This window comes from Hyperolius riggenbachi, chromosome 4 (assembly GCF_040937935.1).
Source record: "Hyperolius riggenbachi isolate aHypRig1 chromosome 4, aHypRig1.pri, whole genome shotgun sequence".
NCBI classification, from domain to species: Eukaryota; Metazoa; Chordata; class Amphibia; order Anura; family Hyperoliidae; genus Hyperolius; species Hyperolius riggenbachi.
The window spans coordinates 338,174,284-338,192,550 of record NC_090649.1 but is presented as its reverse complement, the minus strand read 5'-3'; the positions used below and the strand labels follow the sequence as shown (position 1 = coordinate 338,192,550).

Genomic DNA, 18,267 nt, shown 5'->3' with positions numbered 1-18,267 from the left:
ATGTAAATACAATAGGTTATGAATGCATTTAAAGTTTCAGGTGTAGTCATTCTGCACTAATGCAGGGTGACATCACAGGTGTCTATTTTCTGAAAATTAGTGTTTTAAGGAGGTCTGCTGTGGTTCAATTGGGTTTTTTTTGTTAGCTACCATGCACTGATAATGTACCCTTATACGTTTTTGGGGTTGCAATGGGAGAACTGCTAATAATCCAAAGAAGTTCATAAGTCATGTAAAAACAAAAAGAACTCCACAAACTCTACTTCACCAAATATAGTAAAACACTTTTAATATATACCTCAAGTCCAGGGATAAATCGAGTGTCTTTTTCTACTACCATAAGCTCTTCAACTTCAGAATTCAGGATAGCTCTTGTAATTCCTCCTGGGCCTGGACCAACTTCACATACATAAGCTCCTTTCAAATTTCCAGCCTTTCTGACAATTTTATCTGAAAATTACATATTTTCATCAACACATTTGGAATGCACAGAAGACAATAGAGAAAAGCTGTGTAAATCAGTAAGGTACACTGCAAGAAACCAATAAATAGATATTAATCTGATTAAACTCATTAAAAATCACTGTATATGTGATATTGTTACAAATGTCTATATGCAAACATTAAGTGAGCTACTTTGAAACAAACGTTTCGAAGACATATTAACCACTTAACCACTTCACGACCGCCTAACGCACAGAGGCGGCCGGGAAGTGGAGCCCTGAAGGACCGGCTCACCCACAGAGGCGGCGGTCCATTTAAGGGCATGGGCAGAGCGATCGCGTCATCCGTGACGCGATCCTCCGCCGGCGCCTGTCACTGCTCGCCCGCCGCAACATCCCGCCGGCTATATGGAAACGCCGGCGGGATGTTAACCCCGCGATCGCCGCATACAAAGTGTATAATACACTTTGTAATGTTTACAAAGTGTATTATACAGGCTGCCTCCTGCCCTGGTGGTCCCAGTGTCCGAGGGACCACCAAGGGCAGGCTGCAGCCACCCTAGTCTGTACCCAAGCACACTGATTTCTCCCCCCCCCCTGCCCCAGATCGCCCACAGCACCCCTCAGACCCCCCCCTGCCCACCCCCCAGACCCCTGTTTGCACCCAATCACCCCCCTAATCACCCATCAATCACTCCCTGTCACTATCTGTCAACGCTATTTTTATTTTTTATCTCCCCCCCCTGCCCACTGCCCCCTCCTGATCACCCCCCCACCCCTCAGATTCTCCCCAGACCCCCCCCCCCCCAGACCTCCCCCCCCTGTGTACTGTATGCATCTATCCCCCCTGATCACCTGTCAATCACCTGTCAATCACCTGTCAATCACCCATCAATCACCCCCTGTCACTGCCACCCATCAATCAGCCCCTAACCTGCCCCTTGCGGGCAATCTGATCACCCACCCACACCAATAGATCGCCCGCAGATCCGACATCAGATCACCACCCAAACGCAGTGTTTACATCTATTCTCTCCTCTAAACACCCACTAATTACCCATCAATCACCCATCAATCACCCCCTATCACCACCTGTCACTGTTACCCATCAGATCAGACCCTAATCTGCCCCTTGCGGGCACCCAATCACCCGCCTACACGCTCAGATTGCCCTCAGACCCCCCCTTATCAATTCGCCAGTGCAATATTTACATCTGTTCTTCCCTGTAATAACCCACTGATCACCTGTCAATCACCTGTCAATCACCCATCAATCACCCCCTGTCACTGCCACCCATCAATCACCCCCTGTCACTGCCACCCATCAATCAGCCCCTAACCTGCCCCTTGCGGGCAATCTGATCACCCACCTACACCAATAGATCACCCGCAGATCCGACATCAGATCACCACCCAAACACAGTGTTTACATCTATTCTCTCCTCTAAACACCCACTAATTACCCATCAATCACCCCCTATCACCACCTGTCACTGTTACCCATCAGATCAGACCCTAATCTGCCCCTTGCGGGCACCCAATCACCCGCCTACACGCTCAGATTGCCCTCAGACCCCCCCCCCCCCCCTTATCAATTCGCCAGGGCATTATTTACATCTGTCCTTCCCTGTAATAACCCACTGATCACCTGTCAATCACCCATCAATCACCCCCTGTCACTGCCACCCATCAATCACCCCCTGTCACTGCCACCCATCAATCAGCCCCTAACCTGCCCCTTGCGGGCAATCTGATCACCCACCCACACCAATAGATCGCCCGCAGATCCGACATCAGATCACCACCCAAGCGCAGTGTTTACATCTATTCTCTCCTCTAAACACCCACTAATTACCCATCAATCACCCATCAATCACCCCCTATCACCACCTGTCACTGTTACCCATCAGATCAGACCCTAATCTGCCCCTTGCGGGCACCCAATCACCCGCCTACACGCTCAGATTGCCCTCAGACCCCCCTTATCAATTCGCCAGTGTATTAGTTACATCTGTTCTTCCCTGTAATAACCCACTGATCACCTGTCAATCACCTGTCACTGCCACCCATCAATCACCCCCTGTCACTGCCACCCATCAATCACCCCCTGGCACTGCCACCCATCAATCACCCCCTGTCACTGCCACTCATCAATCAGCCCCTAACCTGCCCCTTGCAGGCAATCTGATCACCTACCCACACCAATAGTTCGCCCGCAGATCCGACGTCAGATCACCTCCCAAGGGCAGTGTTTATATCTGTTCTCTACCCTAAACACCCACTAATTACCCATCAATCACACCCTGTCACTGCTACCTATCAGATTAGACCCCTATCTGCCCCTAGTACACTCAATCACCCGCCCACACCCTCAGAATGCCCTCAGGCCCCAGCCCTGATCACCTCGCCAGTGCATTGCTTGCATCTATTCCCCCCTCTAATCACACCTTGAGACACCCATCAATCACCTCCTGTCACCCCCTAGCACACCTACCCATCAGATCAGGCCCTAATTTGCCCCGTGTGGGCTCCTGATCACTCGGCCAAACCCTCAGATCCCCCTCAGACCCCCTTCCGATCACCTCCCCAGTGCATTGATTGCATCTATTTTCCCCTCTAACCACCCCCTGAGACACCCATCAATCACCTCCTGTCACCCCCCTAGCACTCCTACCCATTAGATCAGGCCCAATACAACCTGTCATCTAAAAGGTCACCCTGCATATGACCGGTTCCACAAAATTCGCCCCCTCATAGACCACTTGTCATCAAAATTTGCAGATGCTTATACCCCTGAACAGTCATTTTGAGACATTTGGTTTCCAGACTACTCACGGTTTTGGGCCCGTAAAATGCCAGGGCGGTATAGGAACCCCAGAAACGGACCCCATTTTAGAAAAAAGACACCCCAATGTATTCTGTTAGGTGTATGACGAGTTCATAGAAGATTTTATTTTTTGTCAAAAGTTAGCGGAAATTGATTTTTGTTTTTTTTTCACAAAGTGTCATTTTTCACTAACTTGTGACAAAAAATAAAATCTTCTATGAACTCGCCATACACCTAACGGAATACCTTGGGGTGTCTTCTTTCTAAAATGGGGTCACTTGTGGGGTTCCTATACTGCCCTGGCATTTTAGGGGCCCTAAACCGTGAGGAGTAGTCTAGAAAACAATGCCTCAAAATGACCTGTGATTAGGACGTTGGGCCCCTTAGCGCACCTAGGCTGCAAAAAAGTGTCACACATGTGGTATCGCCGTACTCAGGAGAAGTAGTATAATGTGTTTTGGGGTGTATTTTTACACATACCCATGCTGGGTGGGAGAAATCTCTCTGTAAATGGACAATTGTGTGTAAAAAAAATCAAACAATTGTCATTTACAGAGGTATTTCTCCCACCCAGCATGGGTATGTGTAAAAATACACCCCAAAACACATTATACTACATCTCCCGAGTACGGCGATACCACATGATTGGCACTTTTTTTGCAGCCTAACTGCGCTAAGGGGCCCAAAGTCCAATGAGTACCTTTAGGATTTCATAGGTCATTTTTGTTTCAAGACTACTCCTCACGGTTTAGGGCCCCTAAAATGCCAGGGCAGTATAGGAATCCCACAAATGACCCCATTCTAGAAAGAAGACACCCAAACGTATTCCGTTAGGAGTATGGTGAGTTCGTAGAAGATTTTATTTTTTGTCACAAGTTAGCGGAAAATGACACTTTGTGAAAAAAAAACAATTAAAATCAATTTCCGCTAACTTGTGACAAAAAAATAAAAACTTCTATGAACTCACCATACTCCTAACGGAATACCTTGGGGTGTCTTCTTTCTAAAATGGGGTCATTTGTGGTGTTCCTATACTGCCCTGGCATTTTAGGGGCCCTAAACCGTGAGGAGTAGTCTTGAAACAAAAATGACCTGTGAAATCCTAAAGGTACTCATTGGACTTTGGGCCCTTTAGCGCAGTTAGGGTGCAAAAAAGTGCCACACATGTGGTATCGCCGTACTCGGGAGAAGTAGTACAATGTGTTTTGGGGTGAATTTTTACACATACCCATGCTGGGTGGGAGAAATACCGCTGTAAATGGACAATTGTGTGTAAAAAAATCAAAAGATTGTCATTTACAGAGGTGTTTCTCCCACCCAGCATGGGTATGTGTAAAAATACACCCCAAAACACATTGTACTACTTCTCCCGAGTACGGCGATACCACATGTGTGGCACTTTTTTGCACCCTAACTGCGCTAAAGGGCCCAAAGTCCAATGAGTACCTTTAGGATTTCACAGGTCATTTTGAGAAATTTCGTTTCAAGACTACTCCTCACGGTTTAGGGCCCCTAAAATGCCAGGACAGTATAGGAACCCCACAAATGACCCCATTTTAGAAAGAAGACACCCCAAGGTATTCCGTTAGTAGTATGGCGAGTTCATAGAAGATTTTATTTTTTGTCACAAGTTAGCGGAAATTGATTTTAATTGTGTTTTTTCACAAAGTGTCATTTTCCGCTAACTTGTGACAAAAAATAAAATCTTCTATGAACTCACCATACTCCTAACGGAATACCTTGGGGTGTCTTCTTTCTAAAATGGGGTCATTTGTGGGGTTCCTATACTGCCCTGGCATTTTAGGGGCCCTAAACCGTGAGGAGTAGTCTTGAAACGAAATTTCTCAAAATGACCTGTGAAATCCTAAAGGTACTCATTGGACTTTGGGCCCTTTAGTGCAGTTAGGGTGCAAAAAAGTGTCACACATGTGGTATCGCCGTACTCAGGAGAAGTAGTATAATGTGTTTTGGGGTGTATTTTTACACATACCCATGCTGAGTGGGAGAAAGATCACTGTAAATGGACAATTGTGTGTAAAAAAAATTAACAAATTGTCATTTACAGAGATATCTCTCCCACCCAGCATGGGTATGTGTAAAAATACACCCCAAAACACATTATACTACTTCTCCTGAGTACGGCAATACCACATGTGTGGCACTTTTTTGCAGCCTAACTGCGCTAAGGGGTTCAAAGTCCAATGAGCACTTTTAGGCTTTACAGGGGTGCTTACAATTTAGCACCCCCCAAAATGTCAGGACAGTAAACACACCCCACAAATGACCCCATTTTGGAAAGTAGACCCTTCAAGGTATTCAGAGAGGGGCATGGTGAGTCCGTGGCAGATTTCATTTTTTTTTTCCGCAAGTTAGAAGAAATGGAAACTTTTTCTTTTTTTTTTTTTTTGGTCACTAAGTGTCATTTTCCGCTTACTTGTGACAAAAAATAATATCTTCTATGAACTCAGTATGCCTCTCAGTGAATACTTTGGGATGTCTTCTTTCCAAAATGGGGTCATTTGGGGGGTATTTACACTATCCTGGAATTCTAGACCCTCATGAAACATGACAGGGGGTCAGAAAAGTCATAGATGCTTGAAAATGGGAAAATTCACTTTTTGCACCATAGTTTGTAAACGCTATAACTTTTACCCAAACCAATAAATATACACTGAATGGGTTTTTTTTAATCAAAAACATGTTTGTCCACATTTTTCGCGCTGCATGTATACAGAAATGTTACTTTATTTGAAAACTGTCAGCACAGAAAGTTAAAAAAATCATTTTTTTGCCAAAATTCATGTCTTTTTTGATGAATATAATAAAAAGTAAAAATCGCAGGAGCAATCAAATAGCACCAAAAGAAAGCTTTATTAGTGACAAGAAAAGGAGCCAAAATTCATTTAGGTGGTAGGTTGTATGAGCGAGCAATAAACCGTGAAAGCTGCAGTGGTCTGAATGGAAAAAAAGTGGCCGGTCCTTAAGGGGTAGAAAGCCCTAGGTCCTCAAGTGGTTAAGATTCCAGGATGTGAAGTTCACGTCTGCAGTTAAAAAGCCGTCTGCAGTTAAAAAGCACATGCGAGCCCCCCGTCGGTCCCGCTCGTGCACGAGCATGCATTAATTTAACTGTGAATGAGTTCTCTCATTCATGAAACCAAGTGAAAAAAAAAGTAAAAAAAAAATAAAAGTATTAAAGTGACAGTGTCCACATTAAATAATAAAGTGCTTCTCTTCCCTCCCCAAGTAAAATATTAACTCCTACCTAATTAACCCCTTGTGTCACCGATACTTAGCCCTAATATTAGCGGACACCTGTAATGGCTGCCGCCAGTAGCGATCGCGGGCGATCGATAGATCCAGGGCCGGCCCTAGACTTTTTGCCGCCTGAGGCAAATTTAGAAAAAAATTGCGGGGGGGGGGGGGGGGGGGGCGCCGAGCCGGAGGGGTAGCGGGCAGGACGGGGGTATTATTGGGCCTCCCTCGCCTGGGTCCCCCGATCTGCGCTCCCCTCCAGCTGTAAATAGGAAGCAGCCGATGCCCGATAGTAAGAGGCACGGGTGGGGAGAACTCACCTTTTCCGTGTTCCAGTGTGCGCTCCACTGACGTCACTTCCTGCATCGCCGCCCACTGTATTGTAAGTCAGTGGAGCGCATGCTGGAACGCGGAAAAAGGTGAGTCCTCCCCGCCCGTGCCTCTATTGGGCATCGCCTGCTTCCTATTTACAGCTGGAGGGGAGCGCAGATCGGGGGACCCAGGTGAGGGAGGGGGGGTCCGACCCCCCTCCCCACCGCAAGGCCCAATACCCCCGTCCTGCCCGCTACTCCTCCGGCTCGGCGGCCGGCCCCCCTGCACCCACGGATGGACGGGCGGGTGCCTCCCCTAGAAGTTTGCCGCCTGAGGCAAAAGTTTCACCCCGCCTCATGAGCGGGTCGGCACTGTACATATGCATTGCTGTGCTGTTGCCTAGCAATGCATCTGTACAGCACTGGAATCCCCAAACTGTGCACCATAGCGATCGGATCAAATCGCTACAAATGTGCAAGCTGGCGATAATGGTACGCAACATTCCCAACTGGTGATGAAATATGGCATGTAGGGTATCAATTTAACCAGGAAAAGACAAGCAACCTATTTTGATATGTTTTATAACTGTGGCATTTATCATGTAGAATTTGTGAAGGGTGAAATATGAAAAATGTGTATTTTCTGCACTTACGCCTATTATTTCCATATCAAATGCCCATAAAATCAAATAATTCTTGAAAACAAATATTATCCATAGAAAGCCTGCATTGTCCTGATAATAACTACAGTACATGTGTATGACTTTGATGGCATCAATAATGACAGCTGAAATAACAAAATTGTCAGGAATCTTAAAGGGGAAAAAAAATCCGGACTGCTAAGTGGTTAAAGTAAACCTAAAGTCTAAAAAAAAAAAAAGTTGCATACTTACCTCAGTAGTGGAAAGGCTCTGAATGGCCCAGAGGCTTCCCAGAACATGGCATTAAAGGACAACTGAAGTGAGAAAAATATGGAGCCATATTTATTTACATTTAAACAATACTAGTTGCCTGACAGTCCTGCTGGTCTGTTTGGCTGCAGTAGTGTCTGAATAATGCCAGAAACAAGCATGCAACTAATCTTGTCAGATCTGACAATAATGTCAGAAACACCTGATCTGCTGCATGCTTGTTCAGGGTCTATGGCTAAGTGTTACAGACAGATGAACAGCAGGATAGCCAGGAAACTGGTATTGCTGAAAAAGAAATAAATATGTCAGCATCCATATCTCTCTAGTCCTTAAGGATACCACACATTCTCCTCTCTTTGGCCTCAATTCACTAAGAACATGCTGGAGATAAGGCAAGAGTAAACTTACCACCACACAGTGAGAGAGTTATCTTATCTCTTCATTCCTTAATTTACCTCCTCCGTAGTTAAGCTACCTCCTCTGTAGTTATTTTCACACGCAGTTAATTACCGTATATACTCGCATACAAGCCGAATTTTTGACCCCCAAAAAGGGGGTCAAAAGTTGGGGGGTCGGCTTGTATGCGAGTCTTCCCTGGTGGTCCGTGGCCCCCGCTACCCCCTGCCCGCTCCCCCCGCCGCCGCCGCTATTACTTGTTTCGGCAGCAGCTTCCTCGTCCCCGGCGGCGCTTCCTCTTCCCCGCTCTCATGCCTCTATGAAGAGATCACAGCAGCGCGCCCGGCGCTGCTGCTCTGATGATGCAGGGGGCAGGAAAGAGCGGTTCCCATGGTAACGGCGATACAGATCGCCGCTACAGGGAGCCGCGCTCTTTCCTGCCCCCTGCATCATCAGAGCAGCAGCGCCGGGCGCGCTGCTGTGATCTCTTCACAGAGGCATGAGAGTGGGGAAGAGGAAGCGCCGCCGGGGACGAGGAAGCCGCTGCAGGTAATAGCAGCGGGGGGAGCAGGGCACTATACCGGCCACTACCTACCTACACTGGGTACTATACTAGCTATACTGGGGCACTACCTACCTAAACTGGGCACTATATTAGCTAAACTGGGCACTATACTAGCTATACTGGGGCACTATACTAGGTACTATACTAGCTATACTGGGGCACTACCTACCTACACTGGGTACTATACTAGCTATACTGGGGCACTACCTACCTAAACTGGGCACTATATTAGCTAAACTGGGCACTATACTAGCTATACTGGGGCACTATACTAGGTATTATACTAGCTATACTGGGGCACTACCTACCTATACTGGGTACTATACTAGCTAAACTGGGCACTATACTAGCTAACCTGGGCACTTTACTAGCTATACTGGGGCACTACCTACCTATACTGGGGCACTACCTACCTATACTGGGCACTATACTAGTTATACTGGGAACTATACTAGCTATACTGGGAACTATACTAGCTAAACTGGGCACTTTACTAGCTATACTGGGGCACTACCTACCTATACTGGGGCACTACCTACCTATACTGGGCACTATACTAGCTATACTGGGAACTATACTAGCTAAACTGGGCACTTTACTAGCTAAACTGGGCACTTTACTAGCTAAACTGGGCATTATACTAGCTATACTGGGGCACTATACTGGCTATACTGGGGCACTATACTGGCTATACTGGGGCACTAAACTAGCTATACTGGGGCACTAAACTAGCTATACTGGGGCACTCTACTAGCTATACTGGGGCACTCTACTAGCTATACTGGGGCACTCTACTAGCTATACTGGGGCACTCTACTAGCTATACTGGGCACTATACTAGCTATACTGGGGCACTACCTACCTAAACTGGGCACTATACTGGCTAAACTGGGCACTATACAGGCTAAACTGGGCACTATACTAGCTATACTGGGGCACTACCTACCTATACTGGGCACTATACTGGCCAAACTGGGCACTATACTAGCTAAACTGGGCACTATACTAGCTATACTGGGGCACTACATACCCATACTGGGCACTGTACTAGCTATACTGGGACACACTGGGGGATTACGCGGCCTGCACCAATCCAGCATTTCCTACCCCCGGCTTATATGGGGGTCAATCATTTTTCCCTGTTTTTTCATGGAAAAGTTGGGGGGTTGGCTTATATGCGGGTCGGCTTATATGCGAGTATATACGGTAACAGCCTGTCTTTAACATTAGAATTCTGGAGTTATTTTAAGGCTTGAAGAGTTAACTTAAAGGGAACCTGTACTGAGAAAAAATATTTAAAATAAACACATGAGGTAACTTCAAATGAACATTACATAGTTACCTTGCCATCAGTTCCTCTCAGAAGCTCACCATTTTCTTCTGAAAATGATCCCTTCCAGTTCTGACAACATTTTGTCAGAACTGAAATATATCAGTTGCTGTCAGTTATAGCTGAGAGGAGAACTGATGTGTCTATGTATCCCTATGGCTCTAGTTGGCGATGTTACAGTTTAACAGTGTGCTGACCAGGAAGCTGTTATGGGGTAATGGTCATTTTCAAAATAGAGGATGGAGAATTCCCTTGATCACGGTGGACAAACAGGACACAGGAGAGGAGTAGGAGATTGAGGAGTAGACTACACGGGAGGGAAGTATTACCCATGTATGTTTATTTTGACTTTTAATTTTCAGTTCAGGTTTTCTTTAAAGACAGAAGAGTAAACGTTAGGTTTGCTTGAGGTAACATGTTTCCTGAATATTACATGCCTTGTCACCATGGTGATAACTATAGAAACGTTATTAAAGACAGGAGATAAGCTTAGTGAATTGAGGCCTTTGTCTCATTGGTTTGAAAGTCAGCATACAGAGGGTTGCAAAAGTATTCGGCCCCCTTGAAGTTTTCCACATTTTGTCATATTACTGCCACAAACATGAATCAATTTTATTGGAATTCCACATGAAAGACCAACACAAAGTGGTGTACACATGAGAAGTGAAACGAAAATCATACATGATTCCAAACATTTTTTACGAATAAATAACTGCAAAGTGGTGTGTGCAAAATTATTCGGCCCCCTTTGATCTGAGTGCAGTCAGTTGCCTATAGACATTGCCTGATGAGTGCTAATGACTAAATAGAGTGCACCTGTGTGTAATCTAATGTCAGTACAAATACAGCTGCTCTGTGGGGGCCTTAGAGGTTGTCTAAGAGAATATTGGGAGCAACAACACCGTGAAGTCCAAAGAACACACAAGACAGGTCAGGGATCAAGTTATTGAGAAATGTAAATCAGGCTTAGGCTACAAAAAGATTTTCAAAGCCTTGAACATCCCACGGAGCACTGTTCAAGCGATCAATCAGAAATGGAAGGAGTATGGCACAACTGTAAACCTACCAAGACAAGGCCATCCACCTAAACTCACAGGCCGAACAAGGAGAGCGCTGATCAGAAATGCAGTCAAGAGGCCCATGGTGACTCTGGACGAGCTGCAGAGATCTACAGCTCAGGTGGGAGACTCTGTCCATGGGATAACTATTAGTCATGCACTGTACAAAGTTGGCCTTTATGGAAGAGTGGCAAGAAGAAAGGCATTGTTAACAGAAAGCATAAGAAGTCCTGTTTGCAGTTTGCCACAAGCCATGTGGGGGATACAGCAACCATGTGGAAGAAGGTGCTCTGGTCAGATGAGACCAAAATGGAACTTTTTGGCCAAAATGTAAAACGCTATGTGTGGCGGAAAACTAACACTGCACATCACTCTGAACACACCATCCCCACTGTCAAATATGGTGTTGGCAGCATCATGCTCGGGGGGTGCATCTCTTCAGCAGGGACAGGGAAGCTGGTCAGAGTTGATGGGAAGATGGATGGAGCCAAATACAGGGCAATCTTGGAAGAAAACCTCTTGGAGACTGCAAAAGACTTGAGACTGGGGCGGAGGTTCACCTTCCAGCAGGACAATGACCCTAAACATAAAGCCAGGGCAACAATGGAATGGTTTAAAACAAAACATATCTATGTGTTAGTATGGCCCAGCCAAAGTCCAGATCTAAATCCAATCGAGAATCTGTGGCAAGATCTGAAAACTGCTGTTCACAAACTCTGTCCATCTAATCTGACTGAACTGGAGCTGTTTTACAAAGAAGAATGGGCAAGGATTTCAGTCTCTAGATGTGCAAAGCTGGTAGAGACATACCCTAAAAGACTGGTAGCTGTAATAGCAGCAAAAGGTGGTTCTACAAAGTATCCACTCAGGGGGCCGAATAATTACGCACACCCCACTTTGCAGTTATTTATTTGGAAAAAAATGTTTGGAATGATGTATGATTTTCGATCCACCTTGTATTGGTCTTTCACATGGAATTCCAATTAAATTGATGCATGTTTGTGGCAGTAATGTAACAAAATGTGGAAAACTTCAAGGTGGCCGAATACTTTTGCAACCCACTGTAGAGCAGGCAGTAAACTTTATTGCTCTCTTCACACTTAGCTTACAAGACATCTGGCAGAAAGACATAGGTAGGGAGATAGACCCAGAAGATTGGGACAAATCATTTATTCTTTCTCAGAAAATGTAAACCTCTGTCTTAGTTCAAGAACATAATTACAGATTTAGAAGGTACAGGGATCGGGCAAGGTTGACTAGATTTGACCCCAAGACTTCCAATATTTGCTGGAGATGTGAGGAGGAGGTGTGCGGTTACTTCCATATATGGTGGGAGTGCGTACAGATCCATCCTTTTTGGAAAAAGGTGTTTGTGTTTGACCTGCACAATATCCTGTATTGTATGTTGTGTACACTTGAGATAGGGCTGCTGTCCATAATTCCCGGTTCCTTGGCGGGTGCCAAAAAATCCATATTCAGGTATATACCCATGTGCGCCCGCCTGCTCATTGCCAGGTCCTGATTACCCGACAAGCGACATCCATTACATGTGTGTATGCTTCTTTAGAAATGTAGGTAAACGGTACCTGAACTTAAAGGGAACCTTAACTGAGTAAAATTATTTAAAATAAACACGAGGTAACTTCAAATGAACATTACATAGTTACCTTGCCATCCGTTCCTCTCAGAAGCTCACTATGTTCGTCTGACAATGATCCCTTCCAGTTCTGACAACATTTTGTCAGAACTGAAATATATCAGTTGCTGCCAGTTATATATCAGTTGCTGTCAGTTATAGCTAAGAGGACTACTGATGTGCCAAGTAATGTCCATGTTTCCCTATGGCTCAAGTGGGCCACGTTACAGTTTAACAGTGTGCTGACCAGAAAGCTGTTATGGGGTAATGGCCATTTTCAAAATGGAGGACAGAGAAATACCTTGATCACAGTGGTCAAACAGGACACAGAAGAGGAGAAAGAGATTGAGGAGTAGACTACATGGGAGGTAAGTATGACTTGTGTGTGTTTATTTTTACTTTTATTTTCAGTTCAGGTTTTCTTTAAATGGACTCAGAGCTGACAAATTAAAAAGATTTTATACATACCTGTCAGTGTTCTCCCCAGAAATATTTTCTAGCCGGATGGCATGAAAAAGTAGCCGGGTGGGGAAGTAAGGTTACGCTGGGTGAGCTGGGTCAATAAGTAAGGAAATGCTGAACAGTGAGGGAGGGGCACACTGGGTGAGGAGAGATTGGCATCACGCTGAGTGCTACTGGGTGGGAAGAAAACTTGTTCAAGAAACAAAAAGCGCATTGCAAACACTCCCAAAATGCTGTATGCAGTGCATTTGTGGATGCTACCATAGGGCAACTTTGTCATAGCGATTCTCTGTTCGCTGGCGTTCAGCAAAGCTCTAAAAATTCCCTGAAATGCTCCTCAGTGTGAATGGTGCCTTAGTGCCATAGTCCCATCATCACATATATGACCTGACATTCACCACTCCCTGCATGCTATGTATGTGAATCCTGCTACTGGATCTCATCACATGTATGACCAGACATTATTCACCAATCCCTGCATGCTTTGTATGTGACTCCTGCTGCTGGACATACACTAGGAGTGCTTAAGCTGATTACAAAGGCAGTCGACATGAGTGGTGAGAATCTAGCGAAGACTTTGCAAAAGCCATGCTAGTTTAATCACTTAAGGACCACAGTCTTTTCACCCCTTGAGGACCAGAGCTTTTTTTTCCATTCAGACCACTACAGCTTTAACGGTTTATTACTCGGTTATACAGCCTACCACCTAAATAAATTTTCCCACCTTTTCTTGTTCCTAATACAGCTTTCTTTTGGTGCTATTTGATTGCTGCTGCGATTTTTAGTTTTTATTATATTCATCAAAAAAGACATGAATTCTGTCAAAAAAATGATTTTTTTTAACTTTCTGTGCTGACATTTTTCAAATAAAGTAAAATTTCTATATACATTTTTGTCCAAATTTATTCTGCTACATGTCTTTGATAAAACAAATCCAATAAGTGTATATTTATTGGTTTGGGTAAAAGTTATAGCGTTTACAAACTATGGTGCCAAAAGTGAATTTTCCCATTTTGAAGCATCTCTGACTTTTCTGAACACCTGTCAGGTTTCATGAGGTGCTAAAATTTCAGGATAATATAAATACACCCCAAATGACCCCATTTTGGAATGAACACATCGAAAAGTATTCACTAAGAGGCATGGTGAGTTCATAGAAGATTTCATTTTTTTGTCACAAGCTAGCGGAAAATGACACTTTGAAACAAAAATAAAACAAAAAAAAAAGTTTCCATTTCTGCTAACTTGTGACAAAAAAAAAATCGAAATCTGCCACGGACTCACCATGCCCCTCTCTGAATACTTTGGGGTGTCTACTTTCCAAAATGGGGTCATTTGTGGGGAGTGTTTACTGTCCTGGCATTTTGGGGGGTGCTAAATTGTAAGCACCCCTGTAAAGCCTAAAGGTGCTCATAGGACTTTGGGCCCCTTAGCGCACCTAGGCTGCAAAAAGGGATCACACATGTGGTATCGCTGTACTCAGTAGAAGTAGTAGAATGTGTTTTGGGGTGTATTTTTACACATACCCATGCTGGGTGGGAGAAATATCTCTGTAAATGAGATTTTTTTTTTTTACACACAATTGTCCATTTACAGAGAGATTTCTCCCACCCAGCATGGGCATGTGTAAAAATACACCCCAAAACACATTATACTACTTCTCCGATACCACATGTGTAACACTTTTTTGCAGCCTAGGTGCGCTAAGGGGCCCAACATCCTATGAGTACCTTTAGGATTTCACAGGTCATTTTGAGGCATTTGGTTTCTAGACTACTCCTCACGCTTTAGGGCCACTAAAATGCCAGGGCAGTATAGGAACCACACAAATGACCCCATTTTAGAAAGAAGCCACCCTAAGGTATTCCGTTAGGAGTAAGGTGAGTTCATAGAAGATTTTATTTTTTGTGATCATTACCTGTGGGGGTGCTGATCAATAGCCCCCCCAGGCCCACCTCCATGATGTCCCCTCTGCTCTTGGTTCCACACAAATAATAAGGGCTGCCACAATGCGCACCAGGAGATGTAGTATGCTGATGTACCACAGGAAGATGTGGTACATCATCTCCAGACGTGCATTGCCCTGTTGGTCTCATTCATGCATCAACAGAAAGCAGAAGAGGCGGCATGCAGGGGCCCTGGGCTGAGGGTCTACAGATCAGTCCTCCCCATAGGTAATGATTGCTCACCCCTCTGGCACCCATGTTTTAAAGGCTCCTGTTGGGGGGAAATTTATTTTAAAATTTCTACAGTCAAGGTAGCCATACATTTATACATGGTCACCCAATGTGGCAGAGAGATCGATCCCACTCAGATCAGAAAGATCGATTACTGTCACACACTGCTTAGTGATTCTCTATAAATGTCAGCATGAAACCTATAGAGCCGCTGAGTTGCAGTGTTCAATTAAGTGCAGGGCTATGGCTGCTTGATAGACTTTTGCTCCTGCCCTGTCCCAAATTGAAGAAAATGCAGTATGTTCTATTTTTTCCACCTGACTTGGAGGGGTGCGGGACTGTTGGGATGGGAGGCCTGGGAGGCATTTAGGGGTGGGAGGACTGGGAGGGGTGTTTGGGTGGAAGATCCTGGAGGAGGAGGGCCCATAAAAAAATTGCTTTGGGGCCCTGTCATGTCTAGCTATTGCCTCTGACAGAGAAAGTGGATTCTGCTACTCTGGCCTGCAGTTGAAATTATTTAAAATCTAGACAATACCAGAGATAAGCACAAGTAAAAAAAAAATGTAAGCCAGTACAGGAATTTAAAAAAATAAATAAAATAAAATAGAAAAAAAATTAAAAAATTAAAAATAATATATACACACACATACCTGTAAGTTTCAAATCCAACAAAAAGTTCTGAGAGAGCTGCTTTTCCGCTCTTAAATTGTACAGTTTTATAATCTCCCGAATGGTTGGCAATGGTGGTAATCGATGCATAGCCATTGTTCTTGTAATGCTGGAAAGCTGAAATAAAATCAAGATAAATCACAAAACAGATTTACTAAAGTGATTTATATTGTCCTATTGTCTCTAAATGCTTAAAGGAATACTATCGAATAAAGCAACTTTTTTTTTATGCTGTATGTTAGGGTACACATTAACACAAGTACTAGGAGCAATTTCCTTCCTCACGCAGCTCTGCCTCTCTGCTGTAAAATCCTCTGTCAGTTTTAGATACAAAAGTGTAGGGCCACATACAAATCTGTGTATGGTATGCACCAATGGGGGAAAAATTCAAAGAAGGTGACGTGCCAAGACTCGAATCACCTGTGCACTTCCAGGTGACTAGTAAAATCCAGTTCCAAAAGAGTCGGCACCGTCTCAGTAAAAATATCTCTTTATTCCATCTCAAAGGCTAAAATAGAACAGCATGGTGTATAGCAGAGCTGTTCTGCTATACACCATGCTGTTCTATTTTAGCCTTTGAGATGGAATAAAGAGATATTTTTACTGAGACGGTGCCGACTCTTTTGGAACTAGGGCCACATAGACACATCAGACCATAGTCTTTTGAAAATGAAAGATCACAGACCAATTTTACCCCCTTCCATGTAGTATAAGAGCCATACTCTACAGTATTTTCTATGGAGCTGAACTCCCCATCAGAAAAAAATCTTTGCAAGATGCTGCACACACAGATGCTGTACAGACACAAAAGATCAGTATCTGCAAAAGATCTGTTCCTGTCAAAGATCCGTTCCTGCAAATTGCATTCATAGTCTATGAGATCTGCAGATCATCATACAGGCCTGGTGCACACCAAAAAACGCTAGCAGATCCGCAAAATGCTAGCAGATTTTGAAACTCTTTTTCTTATTTTTCTGTAGCGTTTCAGCTAGCATTTTGCGGTTTTGTGAAGCGTTTTTGGTGTAGTAGATTTCATGTACTGTTACAGTAAAGCTGTTACTGAACAGCTACTGTAACAAAAAACGCCTGGCAAACCGCTCTGAAGTGCCGTTTTTCAGAGCGGTTTGCGTTTTTCCTATACTTAACATTGAGGCAGAAACGCCTCCGCAATCCAAAATCTGAAGCAGCCCGGGAGTATGCGTTTCTGCAAAACGCCTCCTGCTCTGGTGTGCACCAGCCCATTGAAATACATTACCCAAGCGGATCCGCACCCGCATGCGGATCGCAAACTGCAGCCGAAACCCTCTGGTGTGCACTAGGCCACACACCTTGTTTAACTGACATTCATCTGCAGATCAGACAATCATCTGCAGATCTGAAAATCCATCCTGGTGGATCTGATCTGCAGATGAATGTCTGTTAACCTCCCTGGCGGTTTATTTATTTTGCCAGGGAGGCTGCGGGAGGGTTTTTTTTAAATTAAAAAAAAAATATTTCATGCAGCCAACTGAAAGTTGGCTGCATGAAAGCCCACTAGAGGGCGCTCCGGAAGCGTACTTTCGATCGCCTCCGGCAATCGAAAGTAACAAGATAGGCCGCAATGAGCGGCCTATCTTGTTTCGCTTTCCTCGTCGCCATGGCGACGAGCGGAGTGACGTCATGGACGTCAGTCGACGTCCTGACGTCAGAGCCGCCCGATCCAGCCCCTAGCGCCGGCCGGAACTGTTTGTTCCGGCTGCGCTGGGCTCGGGCGGCTGGGGGGACCCTCTTTCGCCGCTGCACGCGGCGGATCGCCGCGGAGCGGCGGCGATCGGGCAGCACACGCGGCTGGCAAAGTGCCGGCTGCGTGTGCTGCTTTTTACAGAATTGAAATCGGCCCAGCAGGGCCTGAGCGGCGACCTCCGGCGGCATACCCCGAGCTCAGCTCGGGATTACCGCCAAGGAGGTTAAACAAGGTGTGTATGCTGATCTGCAGATATCATAGACTATGAATGCATTTTGCAGGAACGGATCTTTTGCAGGAACAGATCTTTTGCAGATACTGATCTTTTGAATGTCTACAGCATCTTGCAAAGATTTCTGTCTGATGGGGAGTTCATCTCCATAGAATAGACTGTGTAGGTATGGCTCTCATACTACATAGAAAGGGGTAAAATTGGTCTGTGAGCTTTCATTTTCCAAAGACTATGGTCTGATGTGTGTATGAGCCTTTGGGCTCTAAGGGCTCTTT

General features: G+C 44.9%; 1 protein-coding gene across 3 annotated transcripts in view; it reads right to left on the bottom strand.

Moving 5' to 3' along the window:
* The window catches only part of TFB1M (transcription factor B1, mitochondrial), a 247,821-nt gene that overhangs the window by 220,048 nt on the left and 9,506 nt on the right, over positions 1 to 18,267 (bottom strand). For all 3 annotated transcript variants that reach the window (XM_068231877.1, XM_068231879.1, XM_068231878.1), the window contains exons 2-3: positions 16,019 to 16,154; positions 299 to 450 (exon numbers count right to left, since the gene is read on the bottom strand). In XM_068231877.1, the coding sequence (XP_068087978.1) occupies positions 299 to 450; positions 16,019 to 16,154 (288 nt within the window). The remainder of the gene's footprint in view (positions 1 to 298; positions 451 to 16,018; positions 16,155 to 18,267) is intronic.